Genomic DNA, 18,634 nt, shown 5'->3' on the forward strand with positions numbered 1-18,634 from the left:
AGTCTCAGGCCTGGTCTTTGGAGGCAGCTCTTGAAGGGCAGCTGGGCCTCCAGTACAGGCACAGCTGTCTGTCTAAGCTTACGGAGCAACGAGTAACCAGAGCAACCACAGAACTTGCTCTTTGATGGGCGAGCTATCCACCTGTCGTCCCCTGAGGTCGCCGTCCTGGCTCCGTTCAAAGCTGTGTTTTGATACACAGGAGGTTAGGGGATTCTCAAGCTGGTGTTGGTTACACACTTTTTACTTTCTCGGTGACTTTTGATCCATGTTTATCTCCTTTAAAGGAAGAGAGAGAGAGAGAGATCTTAACATTTGTTGGTTCACTCCTCAGATGCCCCAAACAGCCAGGCTGAAGCCAGAAGCCTGGAACTCCGTTTGGACAGCCCAAGTCAAGGGCAGGAGCCTGGAATCCCCCCTCCTCCATTTGGACAGCCCAAGTCAAGGGCAGGAGCCATCATCGGCCGCCTCCCAGGATGCGTTGGTGGGCAGCGTGTCACCAGTGGAGCTGCTGGGACTCCCACAGGCACTCCGATATGGGATGTGTGGGTCCCAAGTGCTGCCCAACCTGCTGTGCCACAACAGTTGCCTACACGCTAACTTACAAGAGTAAAAAAAAATAAGATTTTATTTATTTATTTAACAGATAGAGTTACAGACAGTGAGACAGAGACAGGTCTTCCATCTGCTGGTTCACTCCCCAAATAGCCGCAACAGCTGGAGCTGTGCCTATCCGAAGCCAGGAGCCAGGAGCTTCTTCAGGTATCCACCACGTGGGTGCAGAGGCCCAAGCACTTGGGCCAACTTCTGCTGCTTTCCCAGGCCACAGCAGAGAGCTGGATCGGAAGTGGAGCAGCCGGGACTAGAACTGTGCTCATATGGGGTGCTGGTGCCGCAGATGGAGGATTAACCCACTGTGCCACAGCGCTGACCCCGAAGAGTAAACTCTTTGACCTTTCCTGTCTGCCTTAAGTGGGGACCCCCGGAGTCCGTCATGCATGTGGGGAAGGTGGTGCCACGTTCCACTGTGTCTCACCCACGCCAGGTTGAACTAGGTGGCAGCTGACTGAAACCGCACCACGGAGGGTGCTGACACATCCGCACGTCCACAGGAAGCTCCCACAGCCAGCCTGTTCACAGCTCAGCAGGTCACCACGCCCGAGAGGAAATCCTGCACGTGTCATCAGATGAAAGTCTAGAAACAACATTAGAAGGTAGATGATAAATCGGGAATGGATGGGTTCATGGTTAGATGAAGTCCCAGCTCAACACTCGGGCTGGGTGAAATGTGGGGCTGTGGCTGAGCATCCCATATGGGCGATGGTTTCTGTCCTGGCTGCTCGTCTGCTGATCCAGCTCTCTGCTGTGGCCTGGGAAAGCAGTGGAAGATGGCCCAAGTGCTTGGGCCCCTGCACCCACGTGGGAGACCGGGAAGAAGCTCCTGGCTCCTACTTGGGATTAGCCCAGCTCCAGCTGTTGTAGCCATTTGAGGAGTGAACCAGCAGATGGAAGACCTCTCTCTCTGTCTCTCTCTCTGCCTCTCTCTGTAACTCTACCTCTCAAATTATAATTTTTTAAAAAAAAAATGTATACCGTGGACCCCACTTACCCCATCTGGGTGTGATATTTGATTGGGAGGCTTAGAGTGCAATTGGATGAGACCTTGACAAGGTTTAATCTGGGGGTAAAATAAGCTGAGGGGAAGAGGCTGTTGCTGTTCCTTCTCTTTGACTCAGAAAATCTAAACCGTCCTACTTAGGCATGATAACAAATCTCTGCGTCTCTGTGTATCGGTACTTGGCTTTTTTTTTTTTTTTTTTAAGGCTTATTTTTATTTAGAGTTACAGAGAGAGAGGGAAGGATAGGCCTTCCATCCATTGGTTCACTTCCCCAAATGGCTACAATGGACAGAGCTGGACCAGGCCAAGGCCAGGACCCAGAGCTTCATCTGGTTTCCCACATGGGTGGCAGGGGCCCAGGCACTTGGGCCATCTGCTGCTTTCCCAGGAGCATTAGCAGAGAGCTGGATCAGAAGTGGAGCAGCCGGGACTCGAACTGGCGCTCGTATGGGATGCCGGCGCTGCAGGGCCAGCTCCGATGCAGGCATCTTAATCAGCATTCTAACCACAAGACTAATCGCCTGCCCTTGAAAATATAATTTGAAAAGGGAAAGTCATGACTCCCACAAATATAAAATGAAAGCATCTTAGAGATTTTGTTAACAGATTCGCAATCTCTTATTTTTAAAAAGTACTTATTTATTAATTTATTTGAGAAGGAGAGATAGAGATCTTCCATGCACTGGTTCATTCCCCCAGATGGCTGCAATGGCTGGGCTGGGCCAGGCCGAAGCCAGGAGCCAGGAGCTCCAAGCACTTGGGCACTTGGGCCATCTTCCACTGTTTTCTCAGGTGCATTAGCAAGGAGCTAGATTGGAAGTGGAACAGCCGGGACTTGAACCGGTGCCCATATGGGATGCAGGCACGGCAGGTGGCGACCTCACTTGCTGCACCACTTGACCCCTGACAACTTTCAAGCTGCAAACAACCAGGAATGTTGAAGTTATTTTAAAAAATCATTTATGTATTTGAATGGCAGAGTGATGTAGAGAGAGGGGGAGAGGTCTCTTCCATCTAATGGAAATGGCCACAACAGCTGGGCTGGTCCAGGCCAAAGCTGAGAACCAGGAATTCCACCCGGTCTCCCTCCCAGGCGGGTCAGCAGTCGTTGTTTCTCCCCCTTCAAAGTTTCTTTGACCTTCACTTGGATCTCATCTCCCTGAAACGGGGACCCAGAACCTTCATTGCCTGGGACACTGTAGGTCCTCTGGGAAGAGCCTTCGATGAAAGATCGAATGTTGATTTCTGCCCCCTAAACCTCCTAGTGTGTTTTCGGTGGTTACACATAACAGTATTGTTAAAACGTAGCTAGACACAGTTGCTTGAGAAAGCTCTCAACCTAAGGCATTCTCTTTCTGGAAAAAAAAAAACCCAAAAAGGTAGGGGGATGATTATAGTAAGTGCCAGAGGTTTGAAAGTTATCTGACATCACCATCTAGCCCGGTGGCTCCAGAACCAGCCCCTCCTGTCACAGTTCCCCGTGGCTGTCCGTGGGCTTGCAGCTGCTCCTGGTGCCTGGTGGGAACACTGTACCTGCGGTGATAGGACAGCCCCTCCCCCCAGGGTATATTCAGCCCCAAGGTCAGTGGTGCTCTGCTCCAGGGACCACCTTGAGGTTCACTCAGTGGAAATTCACTGAGAACAGACGCCCAGCGTGGCCAGGACTTCCTTTCTGCAAAGTGACTTCCTGTTCTGGCCTCCCCACCTCTTCCATCACGGCCCCGCCTTCACTCTTTGCCCGCACTGCCAGCTCCTTTCTAGGCAGATCCTGTGAAGTGACCGCTCCCAGGACTGAGCGGGGAAGGCGGGGCTTGGTCAGGGAGAGGGGTGCTCTGCACCCACCCCTAGTATAGCCCCCACGTCCCACTGCTGCCCCCAGAGCACCTCTGGAGGCCCCACAGGCATCTCCTGTTTCCAAATGTCGGGATCTCTTTCCCTGCCTCCCTTCCTTGGGGATTACCTTTACCTCCCTGGAGAGAACTTTTTTTTTTTAATTTGACAGGCAGAGCTATAGACAGTGAGAGAGACAGAGACAGAGAGAAAGGTCCTCCTCTGTTGGTTCACTCCCCAAATGGCCGCCATGGCCGGCGCTTCGCTGATCTGAAGCCAGGAGGCAGGTGCCTCCTCCTGGTCTCCCATTTTGGTGCAGGGGCCCAAGCACTTGACCCATCCTCCACTGCCTTCCCCGGGCCACAGCAGAGAGCTGGACTGGAAAAGGAGCAACTGGGACTAGAACCAGTACCCACATGGGATGCCGGCGCCACAGGCGGAGGATTAACCAAGTGAGCCACGGCACCGGCCCTGGGAACTCTTTTTTTTTTTTTTAAAAAGATTTATTTACTTGAAAGGCAGAGTTACAGAGAGAGAGAGGAGAGACACAGAGTGCTCTCCCATTTGCTGGTCACTCCTCAAATGGCTGCAATGTCCAGGGCTGGACCAGGCCAAAGCCAGGAGCCAGGAACTTTATCCGGGTCTCCCATGTGGTTGCAGGGGCCCAAGCACTTGGGCCATCTTCCACTGCTTTCCCAGGTGCATTAGCAGGGAGCTGGATCGGAAGTGGAGCAGGTAGGACTCAAACCGGTGCCCATATGGGATGCCGGCACTGCAGACAGTGGATTAACCTGCTGTGCCACAGTGCAGGCCCCTAGAAAACAAACCAAAAAACCACAACTCTTTAAAGAAAAAAAATATTAAAGTGATATATGCACACTAACTAGAGAAAAAGTAGAGTCCCGAGAGAACAAGAATAGGGAACATTTAACATCCACTAATGAAAATGCTAGCAAGGGAACATGTGTGCCAAAGTGGGGAGGTTGATGGGATGAGAGTATATGGAATTCATGGGTAAATTAAATTATATTAAAAAAAAATGTGGAATCTTGTTTAGAGACAAGCATTGCTGATAGTACGACTTAGGGGAAAAGAGTAATATTCACAGTCAGCCAGGGAGCTCGTTGGAGCCGCTCGGCCACGGGCGCCCTCCACATGCCAGAGCTGCCAGTGCCTTCCTGGCTCTCAGCACCACGGCAGCAACGGCCCGCGCCGAGCCCGGCTCTGTGTGCTGGCGCCCCTCTGGTGGCCTCACTCAATCTTCCCAGTGAGCCTGTGGCGCTGGTCCTGTCGTCCCCATCTCACAGATGGGGAAAGCGAGGTCCTGCTGAGCACCATGGGCCTCACCTTGCACGGCAGGGAGGCGGTGGAGAGGATAAAGCCCCGGAGGAGGGAGCCCCTGTCTTAACTCCATGTTTTAGAAGTCTGGGCACCTTCTGCGGAGTGCAGCCCTAGGAAGGCTCCACGGGGCCAGATGTTTGATTCAGAAATAGTCCAGAAGTGTCTGATGACTCGGGTTCAGCTGCTCACTGGAGGACAGGCCGGCCGGAGCCCAGTCCAGTTCCTTGCTACCCATGTGGCTCTCTGCGGGCTGCTCAGGGCTTGCGCGTTCCTCCCCTGTGCAGTGCTTGTGTGATCTTTGAGACTCAGCTCGCAAAGATGTTGGGACGACAAAACGTGGGCCTCCCTGCAGGTTTCAGCTGCTTGGCCAAGCAACAGCGCACGGCGCCCGTAGAGCCGCTGGGCCCTCAGCTGTGCGTTTGTGGTCTTCTTGCTCTTCTCTGGTGCCCTGTGTCCCCCTGGAGCCAAAGATGTCACAGTGCCTACAGCTGATCCGAGGAGAGTGGGGTTGGAGAGGCAACGCCCCAGAGAGCGGTCAGGAGCAGGTGGGGCCTGCGCTGAGGCCGCAGTGGGCGTGGCCAAGCGCTTCCACTTCCTCCACTCCACAGGCGTTTATCGGGAGTTGACTGGGTGCTGCGCTAAGTGTGGGGCGTTGTTCTGGAAGCAGGAAGCCAAGCAGACCAGGCGTGTTGGCAGAAGAATGCTAAGAGCAGTGCAGACGCTTTCTCTGGGACCAGTCGCACTTCCTGGCGTGGGAGCCCCATTGCCTCCTCCTCCCTTCGCTAGAGGCCCACGTGGTGCAACGTCTGGTGGCTCCACCCTGTGTCCTAGCAAACAGATCAAGAGGAGCCACGCCCAGCAAGAAGTAGCATCAGGTGAGACTATTTGCTTTAGGGGCAGGTGTTGGTTAAATGTTAGCTCGGGCATCCCATAGCAAAGTTCAAGTCCAGTCCGGCTGGCTCTTCCACTTCCAATCCAGCTTCCTGCCAATGCGTACCCTGGGGGGCAGTGCTTGGGCCCCTGCACCATTTGGAAGGCCCGGATGGAGTTCTAGGTTCCTGGATTATACCTAGTCCAGGCCTGGTTGAAGCTTCCCAAGCTTTCTCTCTGCCTTTCAAGTAAACTAAAATAAATAAACATTAAAAAACAAGAATGCTGTAGTTGCAGTTCATCGGTTGCAATGTATTATTACCTCTTGCTTCTGAAGCTCTTTAATTACATATTGATTTTTAACCTCCCTCCTTCCCTTCCTTTTTTCTTTTAAAGATTAATTTACTGGGGCTGGCACTGTGGCGCAATGGGTTAACGCCCTGGCTTAAAGTGCTGGCATCCCATATGGGCGCTGGTTCGAGACCCAGCTGTTCCATTTCCAGTCCAGCTCCCTGCTATGGCCTGGAAAAGCAGTAGAGGATGGCCCAAGTCCTTGGGCCCCTGCACCTGCCTGGGAGACCTGGAAGAAGCTCCTGGCTCCTGGCTTCGGATTGGTACAGCTCCGACCGTTGTGGCCAATTGGGGAGTGAACCAGCGGACAGAAGACCTCTCTCTGCCTCTCCCTTTCTCTGTGTAACTCTGACTTCCAAATAAATAAATAAATAAATTAATAAAAAAGATTAATTAATTTATTTCAAAGGCAGAATTACAGAGACAGGGAGAGACAGAGAAATCTTCCATCAGCTTGTTCACTCTGCAAATGGCCTCAAAAGTCAGGGCTGGGCCAGGCTGAAGCCAGGAGCTTCGTCCAGGTCTCCCATGTGGGTGGCAGGTGCTTGGGCTGCTTTCCCAGGAGCACTAGCAGAGAGCTGGACCGGAAGTGGAGCAGCAGCTGGGACTCCTGCGGGAGATTTTATGGGCTGCCCACTCCACAGGTGGCCGCCTAACCCGCTGTACGCCCCCCCCCCCTTCCTCCTAATTCTTTCCTTCTTCTCCCCACGCGTTACTGGGCCCTTGAGAAGTTGTGGGTCCTACACAGTGAGTGTGAGTGCGAATGACTGTTTAGCGGGTCTGGGTGGAGGAGGCAGGGGTGTGTGCGAGGCTGGGGCCTGAGCGAGGGGCACGGGTTCAAGTCCCAGAAGGGAATGAAGCTGTGCGGGTCTGCGCGTGTGATGGTGAATTCAGGAGTCCAAGCGCAGGGCGAGGCTGAGGGGCCTGAATTGCTGCCCGCGCCACAGCGGGTTGATTGCTGGGTAGGGGGCGTGTGGCCGGCTGCGCGTGTGAACATGAACCTGGGAGGAAGGAATCAGCAAGCGAGAGAACCCGGGTCCACCGCGAAGGTCGGATTTGGGGGTTGCGGCGGACGGGCGCGCGCGCGCACTGCGGGCCGTGGGCGGGGGGCGCGTGGCCGGGTGGGCGCGCGTGGGGGGCGCGCGGCGCGGGCCGGGGGCGGGGACACTGCGGCGGCAGCGGCGGCGGCGGCGCGGACACAGCCCGGCCGCCCCCCCGTGGCAGGCGCGGCGCGGAGCGAGCGGGCGCGGCGCGGAGCTCGGGCCCATGGTGCGCCCGTGTCCGTCGGTCGGGCCGCGCGGGCGGCTCCGCGCGTGGCCCGGCGCTCGCGACCTCGCCCCTTCGCTGCGGGCCCGGCCCGCCCGCTGCCGCCGCCTCCTCCCCCGGGGCGGCGCGGCGCCGGCGGGCGGCGGCGCGGAGGCCGGACCGGGCGGCGGCCCAGGCGGCGCGGGGGGCGCGGCGGCCAAGGCGGGCTGCGCCGCCGACATGACGGACAACATCCCGCTGCAGCCGGTGCGCCAGAAGAAGCGGATGGACAGCAGGCCCCGCGCCGGGTGAGTGGGCCCGGCCGCCGCTCCTTTGTCCGCGCGCCCTAGGGCCCGGCGCTCGGCGCGGCCAGGCCTGACAGGTCGGCCGTGCCCGGCGCCATGAGCGCGGCCCGGGCGGCGGCCAGGGTGTGGGGTGGGGGTGGGGTCCGCAGCTCCTGCCCAGGGTCAGGGCCCCCAGCCCGGTCCCTTCCCTGCTGGGCCCAGGCGCCCGGCTGCCTTGCGCCTTTGGAAACCCCGAGAAGCCGGGCCCGCCCAGCGCTGTTTACATAGCGCGCTGAATTAGGAGCAGCCGCGCTTTGGAACCGATTTATTGTTTCGAAAACGACTCGTTGGCGCTGTAAGCACGATTTGGTCGATGCCGGGCCGTGCTGTGCGCGTGGAGCGTTCCTCGCACCCCGGGACGGGCTCCGCTTCGGGGGGGGGGGCTCGGCCTCCGCCGCGGGGTGGCCCTGCTAGGCTGCGCGGAGACCACCTGCGGTCCGCACGGCTGCCGGCCTGGGCTGGGCCCGGACTGCAGCCCTAGAGGGTGGGAGGAGGCTTCCATCGGCCGATGGATGACGCTGCTCTCCCTGGGGGTCGGGGGAAATTGGGGGAAGGAGCCCCAGGGCCGTGGCGGGGGCTGCCACCTGCTGTGCCCTTGTCGCTGCCGCAGACCCGGAGGGCCGCGCGCAGAGGCGGGGGCTTCCTTCCCTGGAGAGGGAGGGGGACGGGCGGGCGGAGTCTGCGCCCTGCCGCCATCCCGCTGGGAGGCTGGCGCTGAGGTCTGGGGGCTGTGGCCTCGCCACTTACCTGGTTGGAGGGAGGGGGGTGGTGCAAACGCCGAGTCCCCCGTTCCGCCCAGCCCCGCCAATCAGAGTTCCCGGGGGTGGGGCCCGGAGCTGTGCGTGTTCGCGGGCGGCCCAGGTGCGGCCTCCGCGCCCCGCCCTGGCCCTGCGCGTCCGGTGCTCTCGGGGCGCGGCCCCCGGCGGCCCCCAATGCGGCGTCGGTTGCTTGGGTGGGCAGGGCGGACCGCGGGGGTGGCGTCCACAGGTGTCCGAGGAATGGTGCCGGTTGCCATCTTGCGGGGTCTTTGTCCCTGGCTTCCCGGAATGCTCGGGCGCGGGGCTCACTGCTGTTCCTCAGAGCAGGAAGCAGGCGGTGGAGGGTGCGGGGCGGTGGAGGGTGCGGGGCGGACACCGCGCTCCGGCTGCCCGGGCCCCCGCCTTCCCTGCGGGGACTCCCGGCTGGTGCGCACGCTCAGTATTTTAACGAGTTAATTTGAGCAGTGGAGGCTGAAGTCCTGGCTTTACGAATTCTAATTCGTGCCAGGAATGATGATCGGACGCCTACTGTGTGCCGCCGTGGATGAGGCGAGGGGATGGAGATGCGAAGATGAATTAAACTCCGCAGGTGCGGGGCCGACCCTGGCTGTGTCTGAAACCAGCCCGGGAGCTTGGCTGCCACCCGCTGCCCCTTGCTGGGCCCCTGGAGTGAGAGTCCGGGGCCGGACTTGGTGTCCACCGTCAGCGCTGTGTGTTCTCAGGGTCTCCATCCGTGGGTTTAAGCAACCACTGAGTAAAAATGCTAGGAGTAAATGGTGTCTGCCATTCGCTAAGCAGTGCAGTGTAGCATGGACGTTGTATAGGGTATGGTAGTCTCAAGGGATGACCTGAAGTCGGGGGAGGATGTGGGCAGGTTATTTGTGCTGCTTTATTTTTTTTTTAAGATTTATTTATTTATTTGAAAATCAGAGTTACACAGAGAGAGGAGAGGCAGAGAGAGAGGTCTTGCATCTGATGGCTCACTCCCCAATTGGCCGCAATGGCCGGAGCTGTGCTGATCCGAAGCCAGGAGCCAGGAGCTTCTTCTGGGTCTCCCACGCGGGTGCAGGGGCCCAAGGACTTGGGCCATCTTCCACTGCTTTCCCAGGCCATAGCAGAGAGCTGGATGGGAAGTGGAGCCATATGGGCGTTAACCCACTGCACCACAGCACCCGCCCCATGTGCTGTTTTATATAAGGGACTTGAGCATCCTTGGATTTTCGCGTTTAGGGGTGATTAGGAAGGAATAGCCACTGATACTGAGGGGCAATTGTACAGTTTTGAAAACTCCCAGTAATGTAGTCATACTTGTGATTCAGCGTATTAGACAAAAATGCTAATAATTACTTTAAAGTGATCCTGACTGTGATAGAAATATGCACCATTGATGTAGAGACCCAGGGGGAATGGTGCAGATAATAATGTTGTAAAGGAAATCATGTTAAAATGGAGGCTCACACCCTCTTTAGAGTACTTTTGGAACTGATTTATTTCCTGAAGAGTGACAAGAGTTCAGATCCAAGTGCTGTATGTGGAGTGTCAGGCGCTTGCCTGTGTTTTCTTGTATATAATCTGATTTGTAGGACCAGCAGTGTGAGGTTGGGAATCTTGGAATACTTTGGAAGCAGAGAGGTGGTGGCTTCCTGAAACGTGACCAGGCAGATAAAGGAAGAAGAACCTGATGGGTGTGGGTCAGGCTTTCTACTGGGCACTGGACTTGAGTGGCCCTGGGTGTTTGGGGCTACAGACAAGGAAACCAAGTTACATACTTGGTTCAAGGTCACAGACACAGTGGCTGAGGAGCCGAACTTGGACCTGGTCTGCTCACGTCACCTGGTGGAGCTGGGCAATGAGGCTGATGAGGGTCTTGGGGGGATTTGTGGTTAGAAAACAAAAGCAAGGTGCCGGAGTCCCAGGGGCAGTGTGGTAGTGCTGCCATCAGTCTGCTTATTTGCTGGAGGATTCCTCTGGCTCCGCGCCTGCTCTCAAGGCAGGGACCACCCACATCCGGATACTGAAAATAACAATCGGAATGGTTTAGTTTGGAAAGGAGAGGTCTTTGCCCCACATGGCAGGAAGCTGTTCTAGGAATCATGACCTTTCCTCTGGCTGAGTGGGGCTCCCCTTGGTGAGATGCCAGAGGTTGGATTTTAGGAGCCTGGTCTCTGTAGTCGGGGGCTGAGCTGGAGCCTGGCTCTGCCACTTACCAGCTGTGTGATGCTGGGAAAGTTTCTTTACCTCGCTGGGTCTCGGTGTTTTTCTTCTGTAGGGTGGGAATAACAAGAAGTAGATACGCTGTGCAGGACTGGGTTTTGGATTTTGTTTTTTATTCTCAGAGTTATTTTGAGACTTACTCTGTATACAGTGCAGAGCAGTAAGCACTCAGTACACTAACAGTGATAAGTGGGTATTCGAGGTTTGCCTGTGGGGTTCTCCTATGCCCCTGAGAGGAAGGGGCCTTCGATGGAGAGAAATTCAGAAATATTATGGACCAAAAAAGGTATGAATGTCACTGCTCTTGCCTAATTCAGGGAAATGAATAACTATTTATTTTTCTTAAAGATTTGTTTATTTGAAAGGCAGAGCTACAGAGAGAGAGAGAGAGAGAGAATTAGAGACAGAGCGCTCTTTCATCTGCTGGTTTACTCCCTGAATGGCCACAATGGTTGGGGCTGGGCCAGACTGAAGCCAGGACCCCAGAACTCCATTCAGCTCTCCCATGTGGGTGACGGGGACCCAAGAACTTGGGCCATCCTCTGCTGCTTTCCCATGCACATTAGCAGGGAGCTGGCTTGGAAGTGGAGCAGCTGGGACTTTAACCTCATACATATATAGAATGCTGGTGTCACAGGCATTGGCCTAACCCGCCGTGGCACAACACTAGCCCCTAAGCTCCGAAGTTGTAAAAGAAGCATAAGAAAACCTGTGCTGCTGCCTTAGGGAGGGGTGAGTTCATTCTTAGCCTACTCTTGTGCCTCTCACTGGTCCAGACCTTTGCCAGCTGATGGGGTCCACTCTGTGCATCTTAGCTGTATGATCTGTGTGCATTCATGGGGGGACTTGGGGCGTGGGTGCCAGGAGCAGGGGCTACCAGGCCAAGGGGCGACACCTCAGGTCCCTCTGTCTGCCTGCCGTTCTCTTTCCCTCAGCTTGGGGTGTCTGTTTAGGTAGCGTTTGGCTTCTGAGATGACTTATTTCATCTTTAAATATGAGACTCATTTTCTTGTGGAGTTATATATATATATATGTTTATATTTAAAGATTTATTTATTTATTTTAAAGTTACAGAGAGGCAGACGCAGAGGCAGAGATGAGAAAGATTGTCCATCCGCTGGTTCACTCCCCAAGTGGCCGCAATGGCCAGCTGGGCCAATCCAAAGCCAGGTCCAAGAGCTTCTTCTGGGTCTCCCATGCAGGTGCAGGGACCCAAGCACTGGACCATCTTTCGCTGCTTTCCCAGGCCATAGCAGAGAGCTGGAACAGAAGTAGAGCAGCTGGGTCTCGAACCGGTGCCCATATGGGATGCTGGCACTGCAGGTGGTGGCTTTACCCTCTATACCACAGTGCCGACCCTAGAAGTTACATTTTATGTTCTTTTTTGTTTCAAAGACTTCTTTATTTGGAAGGTGGAGTCACAAAGAGAGACATAGGTAGAGACTTAAAGAGCTTTTCCATCTGCTGATTCACTCCCCAAATGGCTGCAATGTTCAGGCCTGAGCCAGGCCAAAGCCAGGAGCCCAGAACTCCATCCAGGTCTCCCACGTGGGTGGCAAGGGCCCAGGTTCTTGGGCCATCGTCTGCTGCTTTCCCAGTCGCATTAGCCAGGAGCTGGGCTGGAAGTGGAACAGCTGGGACTGGAACCAGTGCACTGAAATGGCATTGCAGGTGGTGGCTTAACTCACTGTGCCACAAACCCTGTTCCGTAGTTTGTATTCTTTTATGTTATGGTCCGTTGGGGGCAGCCAAAGGATCAGAGAAGCTTGGGAAAGAAAACAGAGTTTGTTACACTCCCAGATCCTGGGGACAGAAGGTGCACACGCCGGGCCATGTCACACTGGGATAGGTGAGAGCTGCCAGGGTGGTTAGGAGGGAGAAGACGGGAGCCAGGGAATGGTGCAGGCCGCGGCTTTGCTGGGATCTCCTCAGTACCAGCCAGGCCGGGCAGGGTGAGCCAGGCCAGGCAGGGTGAGCGGCGTCGGGTGGCTAATGTCACTGATCCCCTGGTGGGCTCTGGGCTGTGCACACCGGCCGGGTCTGCTCACCTGAGCCCTGGTCCTGGGATGATGCAAGCAGAGCACTGCTCTCTGCTGGGGGACAAGAGGCCTTGAGGGGATCTGTCCCTGCTGGGGTGAGGCTGCATCAGAGACAGGCTCCTGCCAGGAGCTTTGTGATGTCCAAGCACTGGGACCCTGGGAGGGACGGTCTCTCCCTAGCCAAAAAGGTTCTTTACCACGTCAGAACTTGATAATATATGGAAGATTTGAAAATATTTTCCATGGGGCTGGCATTATGGTGCAGCAGGTCAAGCTGGCACCTGTGACGTTGGCATCTTGTGCTAGGCATTGGTTTGAGCCCCTATCACTCTGCCTTTCCAATAAATAAATATTTAAAAAGTTACCATATGTATAACTTATGTATGTGAAGAATATTTTATAAAGATGCAATCTCTCTCTCTCTTTTTAAGTTTATTTATTTGAAAGCAGAGTTACAGAGAGGGAGAGACAGAGAGAGATCAATCTTCCATCTGCTGGTTCACTCCCCAAATGGCTGCAACAGCCGGAGCTGGGCCAATCCGAAGCCAGGAGCCAGGAACTTCTTCCAGGTCTCCCACGTGGGTGCAGGGGCCCAAGCACCTCCCCCTGACTTGTCTTCCACTGCTTTCCCAGGCACATTAGCGGGGAGCTGGACTTGGCGCCGCAGGCCGATGCTTAACCTCCTACACCACAGTGCTGGCCCTGAGGTCAATCTCTTCATAGAAGGGAACCAAGTAATGACATCTGGAGTATTGCAGAGGTTACACAGGCTGTGTATGGCGGGCAGAGAAATGGCCGCGGAGCGTTTGTCTCTCATCACCTGTGGAGCTGGTAACGTTGCCTGGCAAAGAACCTGAACGGTGTGAGGAAGCAGACACACCCCGGAGTATCCCCGAGGGCTCGTGTGATCACTCAGTGCTCAGCCGGGAAGGGCGGCGGCAGGCGCGTGAGTGTGAGCACCGGAGCGATCCCGAGATGCCGCGCTGCGGGCTCGGAGGTGGAGGAAGGGGCCAGGTTGGCAGCCTGGCGCAGCTGGGAAAGGCGAGGAGGTGGGTGCTGCCCAGGGGCTGCTGGGAGAGCTGTGAGATGGCACATTTGCACTGTTTGGATGGTAGACTTGGAGGAGACTCACTGTCCCACGCAGCCTGTCCCAGGCAGGGGCTGGGGGCCTGGGCAGGAGAGCACGAATGTCCATCCGGGATGTTTGTGTGATGCATCGCCTGACCGAGGAGGAGAGAGCAAGTGTTCCTTCAGGACCTGCAGTGTTTTGGCTCTGAACTGCTGCTTTGTGGCCTGGGTGTTGTTTTTGTTTTTGTTTGTTTTTTAAATCCTTGTGTTACTGATTAGGAAACCAAGACTCCGGAAGCTGGAGCAATTAGTGGGGGCCAAGAGTGGGTGGGGGCAGCTAATGACAAGTCATGGGGGGGGGTGTGCAAGCCAGGGGAGGGGCTGGTCCCCGGGGAGTCAGGGCTGCAGCTTCTGTGTAATTGTTCTTCCTCCTGGAACAATGAGGATTTTTGTTTGTTTGTATTTTGCCCAGGGCCTGCAGGATGGAGAGTTTGGGGGTGGCCATTGTTTAAAGTGTGTGTGTGTGTGTGTGTGTGTGTTTAGAGATTCATTTATTTATTTGAAAGGCAGAATTACAGAGAGGCAGAGGCAGAGAGAGAGAGGTCTTCCATCTGCTGGTTCACTCCCCAGATGGCTGCAACAGCTGGAGCTGGGCCAATCCAAAGCCAGGAGCCAAGAGCTTCTTCTGGGTCTCCCATGTGGGTGCAGGGGCCCAAGCACTTGGGCCATCTTGTGCTGCTTTCCCAGGCCACAGGAGAGAGCTGGATCGGAAGTGGAGCAGCTGGGACTTGAACCGGCGCCCGTATGGGATGCCGGCACTGCAGGCAGCGGCTTTACCCACTATGCCACAGCGCCATCCCCAGGTATATTGTGTTTTGAAAAGTTCTATGTTTAAAAAGAAGAAGAAGAAGAAGAAGAAGAAGAAGAAGAAGAAGAAGAAAAAAAAAAAAAAAAAGAAAACAGGATTGTCAGTTATAATTTAAAGTCCTCAGGGCAGGCTGTTGGCTCAGTGGCCCTGTAGTGAAAGGTTTAGATTCTGAGGTTACAGAGGCCGTGACTGGTCTGCCAGTTTTGTTTTTAAAGATTTATTTTTATTTGAAAGGCACAGTTAGAGAGAGAGGGAGAGACACAGAGAGAGGGAGAGATAGAGATCTTCCATCCACTGGTTCTCTCCCCAGGTGGCCGCAGTGGTCTGGGCTGGGCCAGGCTGAAGCCAGGAGCCAGGAGCCTGGAGCTGGGCCAGTCTGAAGGAGCTTCATCTGGGTCTCCTGCCATGGGTACAGGGGTCCAAGGACTTGGGACATCTTCCTCTGCTTTCTTGGGTGCATTAGCAGTGACTGGACTGGAAGCAGAGCAGCCAAGACTTGACCCAGTGCTCACATGGGATGTGGGTGTCCCACATATGGGTACCTGAGTGCCATAATGCCACCAGCTGGGACTTGAACCAGTGCCCACACAGGATGCCAGCGTTGCAGGTAGCAACTTAACCATTACACCACAATGCCTGCCCCTGGTTTTGCTGTTTTACTTGTGTGTGTGTAACCCTAGGCCACTGTTGTGTCATGTGATACCTCAGTTTCCTGTTCTGCAAAATGGGGACAGAGAGTGCTTGTGTTGTGGGGCCCAGAAATGTCCTGACACACTGAGGACCAGGCCCAAGCCTGCTGCAGTTTCTTGTCCTGGGTGACGTCAACTCTTTTTTTTATTTATTTTTTATTTATTTATTTTTTTGATAGGCAGAGTAGACAGTGAGAGAGAGAGAGAGAGACAGAGAGAAAGGTCTTCCTTTGCCGTTGGTTCACCCTCCAATGGCTGCCGCGGCCGGCGCGCTGCAGCCAGCGCACCGCGCCAATCCGAAGGCAGGAGCCAGGTGCTTCTCCTGGTCTCCCATGGGGTGCAGGGCCCAAGCACTTGGGCCATCCTCCACTGCACTCCCGGGCCACAGCAGAGAGCTGGCCTGGAAGAGGGGCAACCGGGACAGAATCCGGCGCCCCGACCGGGACTAGAACCCGGTGTGCCAGCGCCGCAAGGTGGAGGATTAGCCTAGTGAGCCGCGGCGCTGGCCAACTCTTTTTTAAAAGCAACATCAATGCATTTGGAAAGCACAGGAAGAGATCTCCCATCTGCCGGCCCACTCCCCAGATGCCTGCAACAGCTCGAGCTGGGCCAGGCTGAAGCTGGGCACTGGGAACTGCATCTGGGTCTCCCGTGTGGGTGGCAGGGACCCAGTCACCCGAGCCATCCCCTGCCGCCTCTGGGGTGTGACCAGCAGGAAGCTGGGATTGGAAGCAGAGCTGGAACTCAGACCCAGGCAGGGTGCCCTGACGTGGTACAGGTGCCCTGAGCCTCGTCTTAGCTGCTGTGCGAAGGCCTGCCCCAGCTCCTCCCCTTTCTGGAACATTGCGCAGGGCCTGACTGAGCACGACCTCTGGCCGGCCAGACGGTGGCCACAGAGGACCCAGCTGCCCTGGAAGCGAACGTGGACTCCACAGAGCGCTCCTCAGGTTCCTGAGGCCCCGGGCCCATCAGCGACGCGCATTTCACTGTTGGGTGAAAGGAAAAGGCTGTGTGTGTAGGGGCTCTCCCTGAGCGCGTCTGTCTGTCTGAAGTCTGTACTTGCTGTCGGAGCTGTCGTCTGGTCTGTGGGGCTGAAGTGCCCGTTCTCTCCCTCGCGACAGAGGCAGCATCAGGCACAGTCCTGGTTTTTCACGGAGGTTGTGTTCTGTGCTCTGCACCGTCGCTCCTCGGGAACCAGAGCGGGCCTCTGGTCACCCGGGCCGTCCGGAACCTGTTGACAGACGCCACATTAATGCCAGTCGTTGGCTCATGAACACCGGACTGCTGGCCAGCGGCACCGGCCTGGAGCCTGGACAAGCCCTCCATGTATTCCCTAAGGCACACCGCGGCCGTCTTGTGTGTAGGGGCGCTCCTGCCCTGCACGGGGGAGCCATGCAAATCAGGAACATTCCTGAAGATAGCACAAACATGCAAAAAACACGCCCTAAATAGCTCCCCAAGGACTCTTGGCTCCAGTGTGAGAGCGGTGAGCATTCTGCTGCAGGCGGGCCCTGCCGGAGCTCAGCTGGGAAGGGGCGGGGCCATGCAATAATTGCTGTCCTGTCTGTGAGTGACGGGGAAAGTGACTTGGGGATTGGTTGTGGGCTTCCAAATGGGAGGTGTAGGTGAATTTGCAAGTGTGGAAGCTGAGTAATGAGGATAGACGGCATCGTGTGTGTGTGTGTGTGTGTGTGTGTGTGTGTACACGTGTGTACGGACAGTGCGTCCTGTGTGTCTGCAGCTTCAACATCCATGGATTCAACCAACTACACTTTATTTTAGGAAAAAGCTACATCCGTACTAAACACGTGGGCTTACTTTTTCATGTCCTCATTCCCTAAATGATGCGGTACAGCAACTACTTACAGAGTGTTACGTTGTACTGCGTATTACGGTCATCCAGAGATGGTTTATGGTGTATGGGCAGGGGTCAGTGCTGTGGCCTAGGGGGAAAGCCACAGCCTGCAATGCTGGCGTCCATATGGGACACCTGACTGCTCCACTTCCGACCCAGCTCCCTGCTAATGTGCCTGGGAAAGCAGCAGAGGACGGCCCAAGTGCTCAGACCCTGCACTCATGTGGGAGACCCAGAAGTTCCATGCTCTTGGCTTAAGCCGGGCACACCCCAACTGTTGCAACTGTTTGGGGAGCGAATCAGCAGATGGAAGATCTGTCTGTCTGTCTGTCTGTCTCTCACTGTCTCTCATTCTCTCTCCCTCTCTCCCTCCCTCTCCTCTTCCTGTAACTCTGACTTTCAAATATATAAACATTACATTTTTAAAGATTTATTTGAGAGCAGAGTTATAGACAGATCTTCCACCTGATGGTTCACTCCCTAAATGGCTGGATCGGCCAGAGCTGAGCCGATCCAGAGCCAGGAGCCAGGAGCTTCCTCCAGGTCTCCCACGCGGGTGCAGGGGCCCAGGCACGCGGGCCATCTTCCACTGCTTTCCCAGGCCATAGAGGAGCAGCTGGGGCATGAGCTGGTGCCATGTGGGATGCTGGCACCACAGGCAGAGGCTTAAACCTACTATGCCACAGCACAGGCCCCAAAAACGAAATCTTAAAAAAAAAATAAAGTGCATAGGAGGATGTATGTACATTACATGCAAATATGGCATTTTACTTTATTTTAATTATTGATTGTATATTTTTGCTCATTTGAAACAGTGATAGAGAGAGAGAGAGATCTACTCACTGTTCACTCCCCAAATACAACAGCTGGAGCTGGGCTGGGCCAAAGCCAGAGCCCTGCACTCGGTCTGCGTCTCTCACTGTTGTGGCAGGGACTCAGATACTTGAGCCGTCACCTGCTGCCTCCCAAGGTGTGCATGAGCAGGAGGCTGGAATCAGAAGCCGAGCTGGCACTCGAACCCGACTCTGACATGGGATGATGTCCCAAGAGGCATCCCACCTGCCATGCCAAACGCCTGCCCCAGACAGGCCATTTTATATGAGGGCCTTGGAGCATCCTCAGAGCTGGGTAGCCTTTGGGGTCCTGGAGCCAGTCCTCCCCCGGCAGCCAGACGCACAGCACAGGCGGTGCGTGCTTTAAGATGCTTTCTTTGTTGTGATGGCAGCAGCATTGGGTACAGAGCGTAACAGGTGTGTCGGCGTGGGTGAAGTTCAGAGACCCCAGCCCTTCCCCTCTCGCTCGGAGTGGAGAGGAGAAGTCTCAGCAGCTCCAGCTCCCCTTGGATGGCAGCGGTCGGAGCAAGCCTTGGCCGTGGTCCATCAGGAAGTGCTCCCTGCGTCCTCTGCCAGCTGCCCGGCTGCACTGGTGCCATCCACTTCCAGTCACAGAGCCCCTGCGCTGCCCGGGACTGCCGCAAACCAGGCCCGCCGCTCTTGTTCCCTTGGAGACCTGGGGATGTGTCCTCATTACCCAAGCGGGGTCCTGA

At 55.7% G+C, this 18,634-nt stretch overlaps 1 protein-coding gene and 1 long non-coding RNA gene across 3 annotated transcripts in view; one reads left to right on the forward strand and one right to left on the reverse strand.

Moving 5' to 3' along the window:
- Positions 1-598: 598 nt before the first annotated feature.
- On the reverse strand, positions 599-8,518 carry LOC138844273 (uncharacterized). Its single transcript, XR_011379834.2, has 2 exons — positions 8,345-8,518; positions 599-1,192 (listed from the first exon to the last, which is right to left on the reverse strand). It is a non-coding gene; the product is annotated as an uncharacterized LOC138844273 (long non-coding RNA).
- Positions 7,207-18,634, forward strand: part of ATP9A (ATPase phospholipid transporting 9A) — a 134,421-nt gene continuing 122,993 nt past the window's right edge. The window contains exon 1 of one of the 2 annotated variants that reach the window (XM_070051684.2): positions 7,207-7,561. In XM_070051684.2, the coding sequence (XP_069907785.1) occupies positions 7,275-7,561 (287 nt within the window). In that variant the 5' untranslated portion in view covers positions 7,207-7,274. Of the gene's footprint in view, positions 7,562-7,660; positions 7,893-18,634 lie in introns of those variants that run through there. The other variant, XM_070051688.2, reaches the window with a different exon arrangement.

The sequence above is a fragment of the Oryctolagus cuniculus genome, chromosome 11 (genome assembly GCF_051225735.1).
Source record: "Oryctolagus cuniculus isolate XC-2025 breed Fujian yellow rabbit chromosome 11, ASM5122573v1, whole genome shotgun sequence".
Taxonomy (NCBI): Eukaryota; Metazoa; Chordata; class Mammalia; order Lagomorpha; family Leporidae; genus Oryctolagus; species Oryctolagus cuniculus.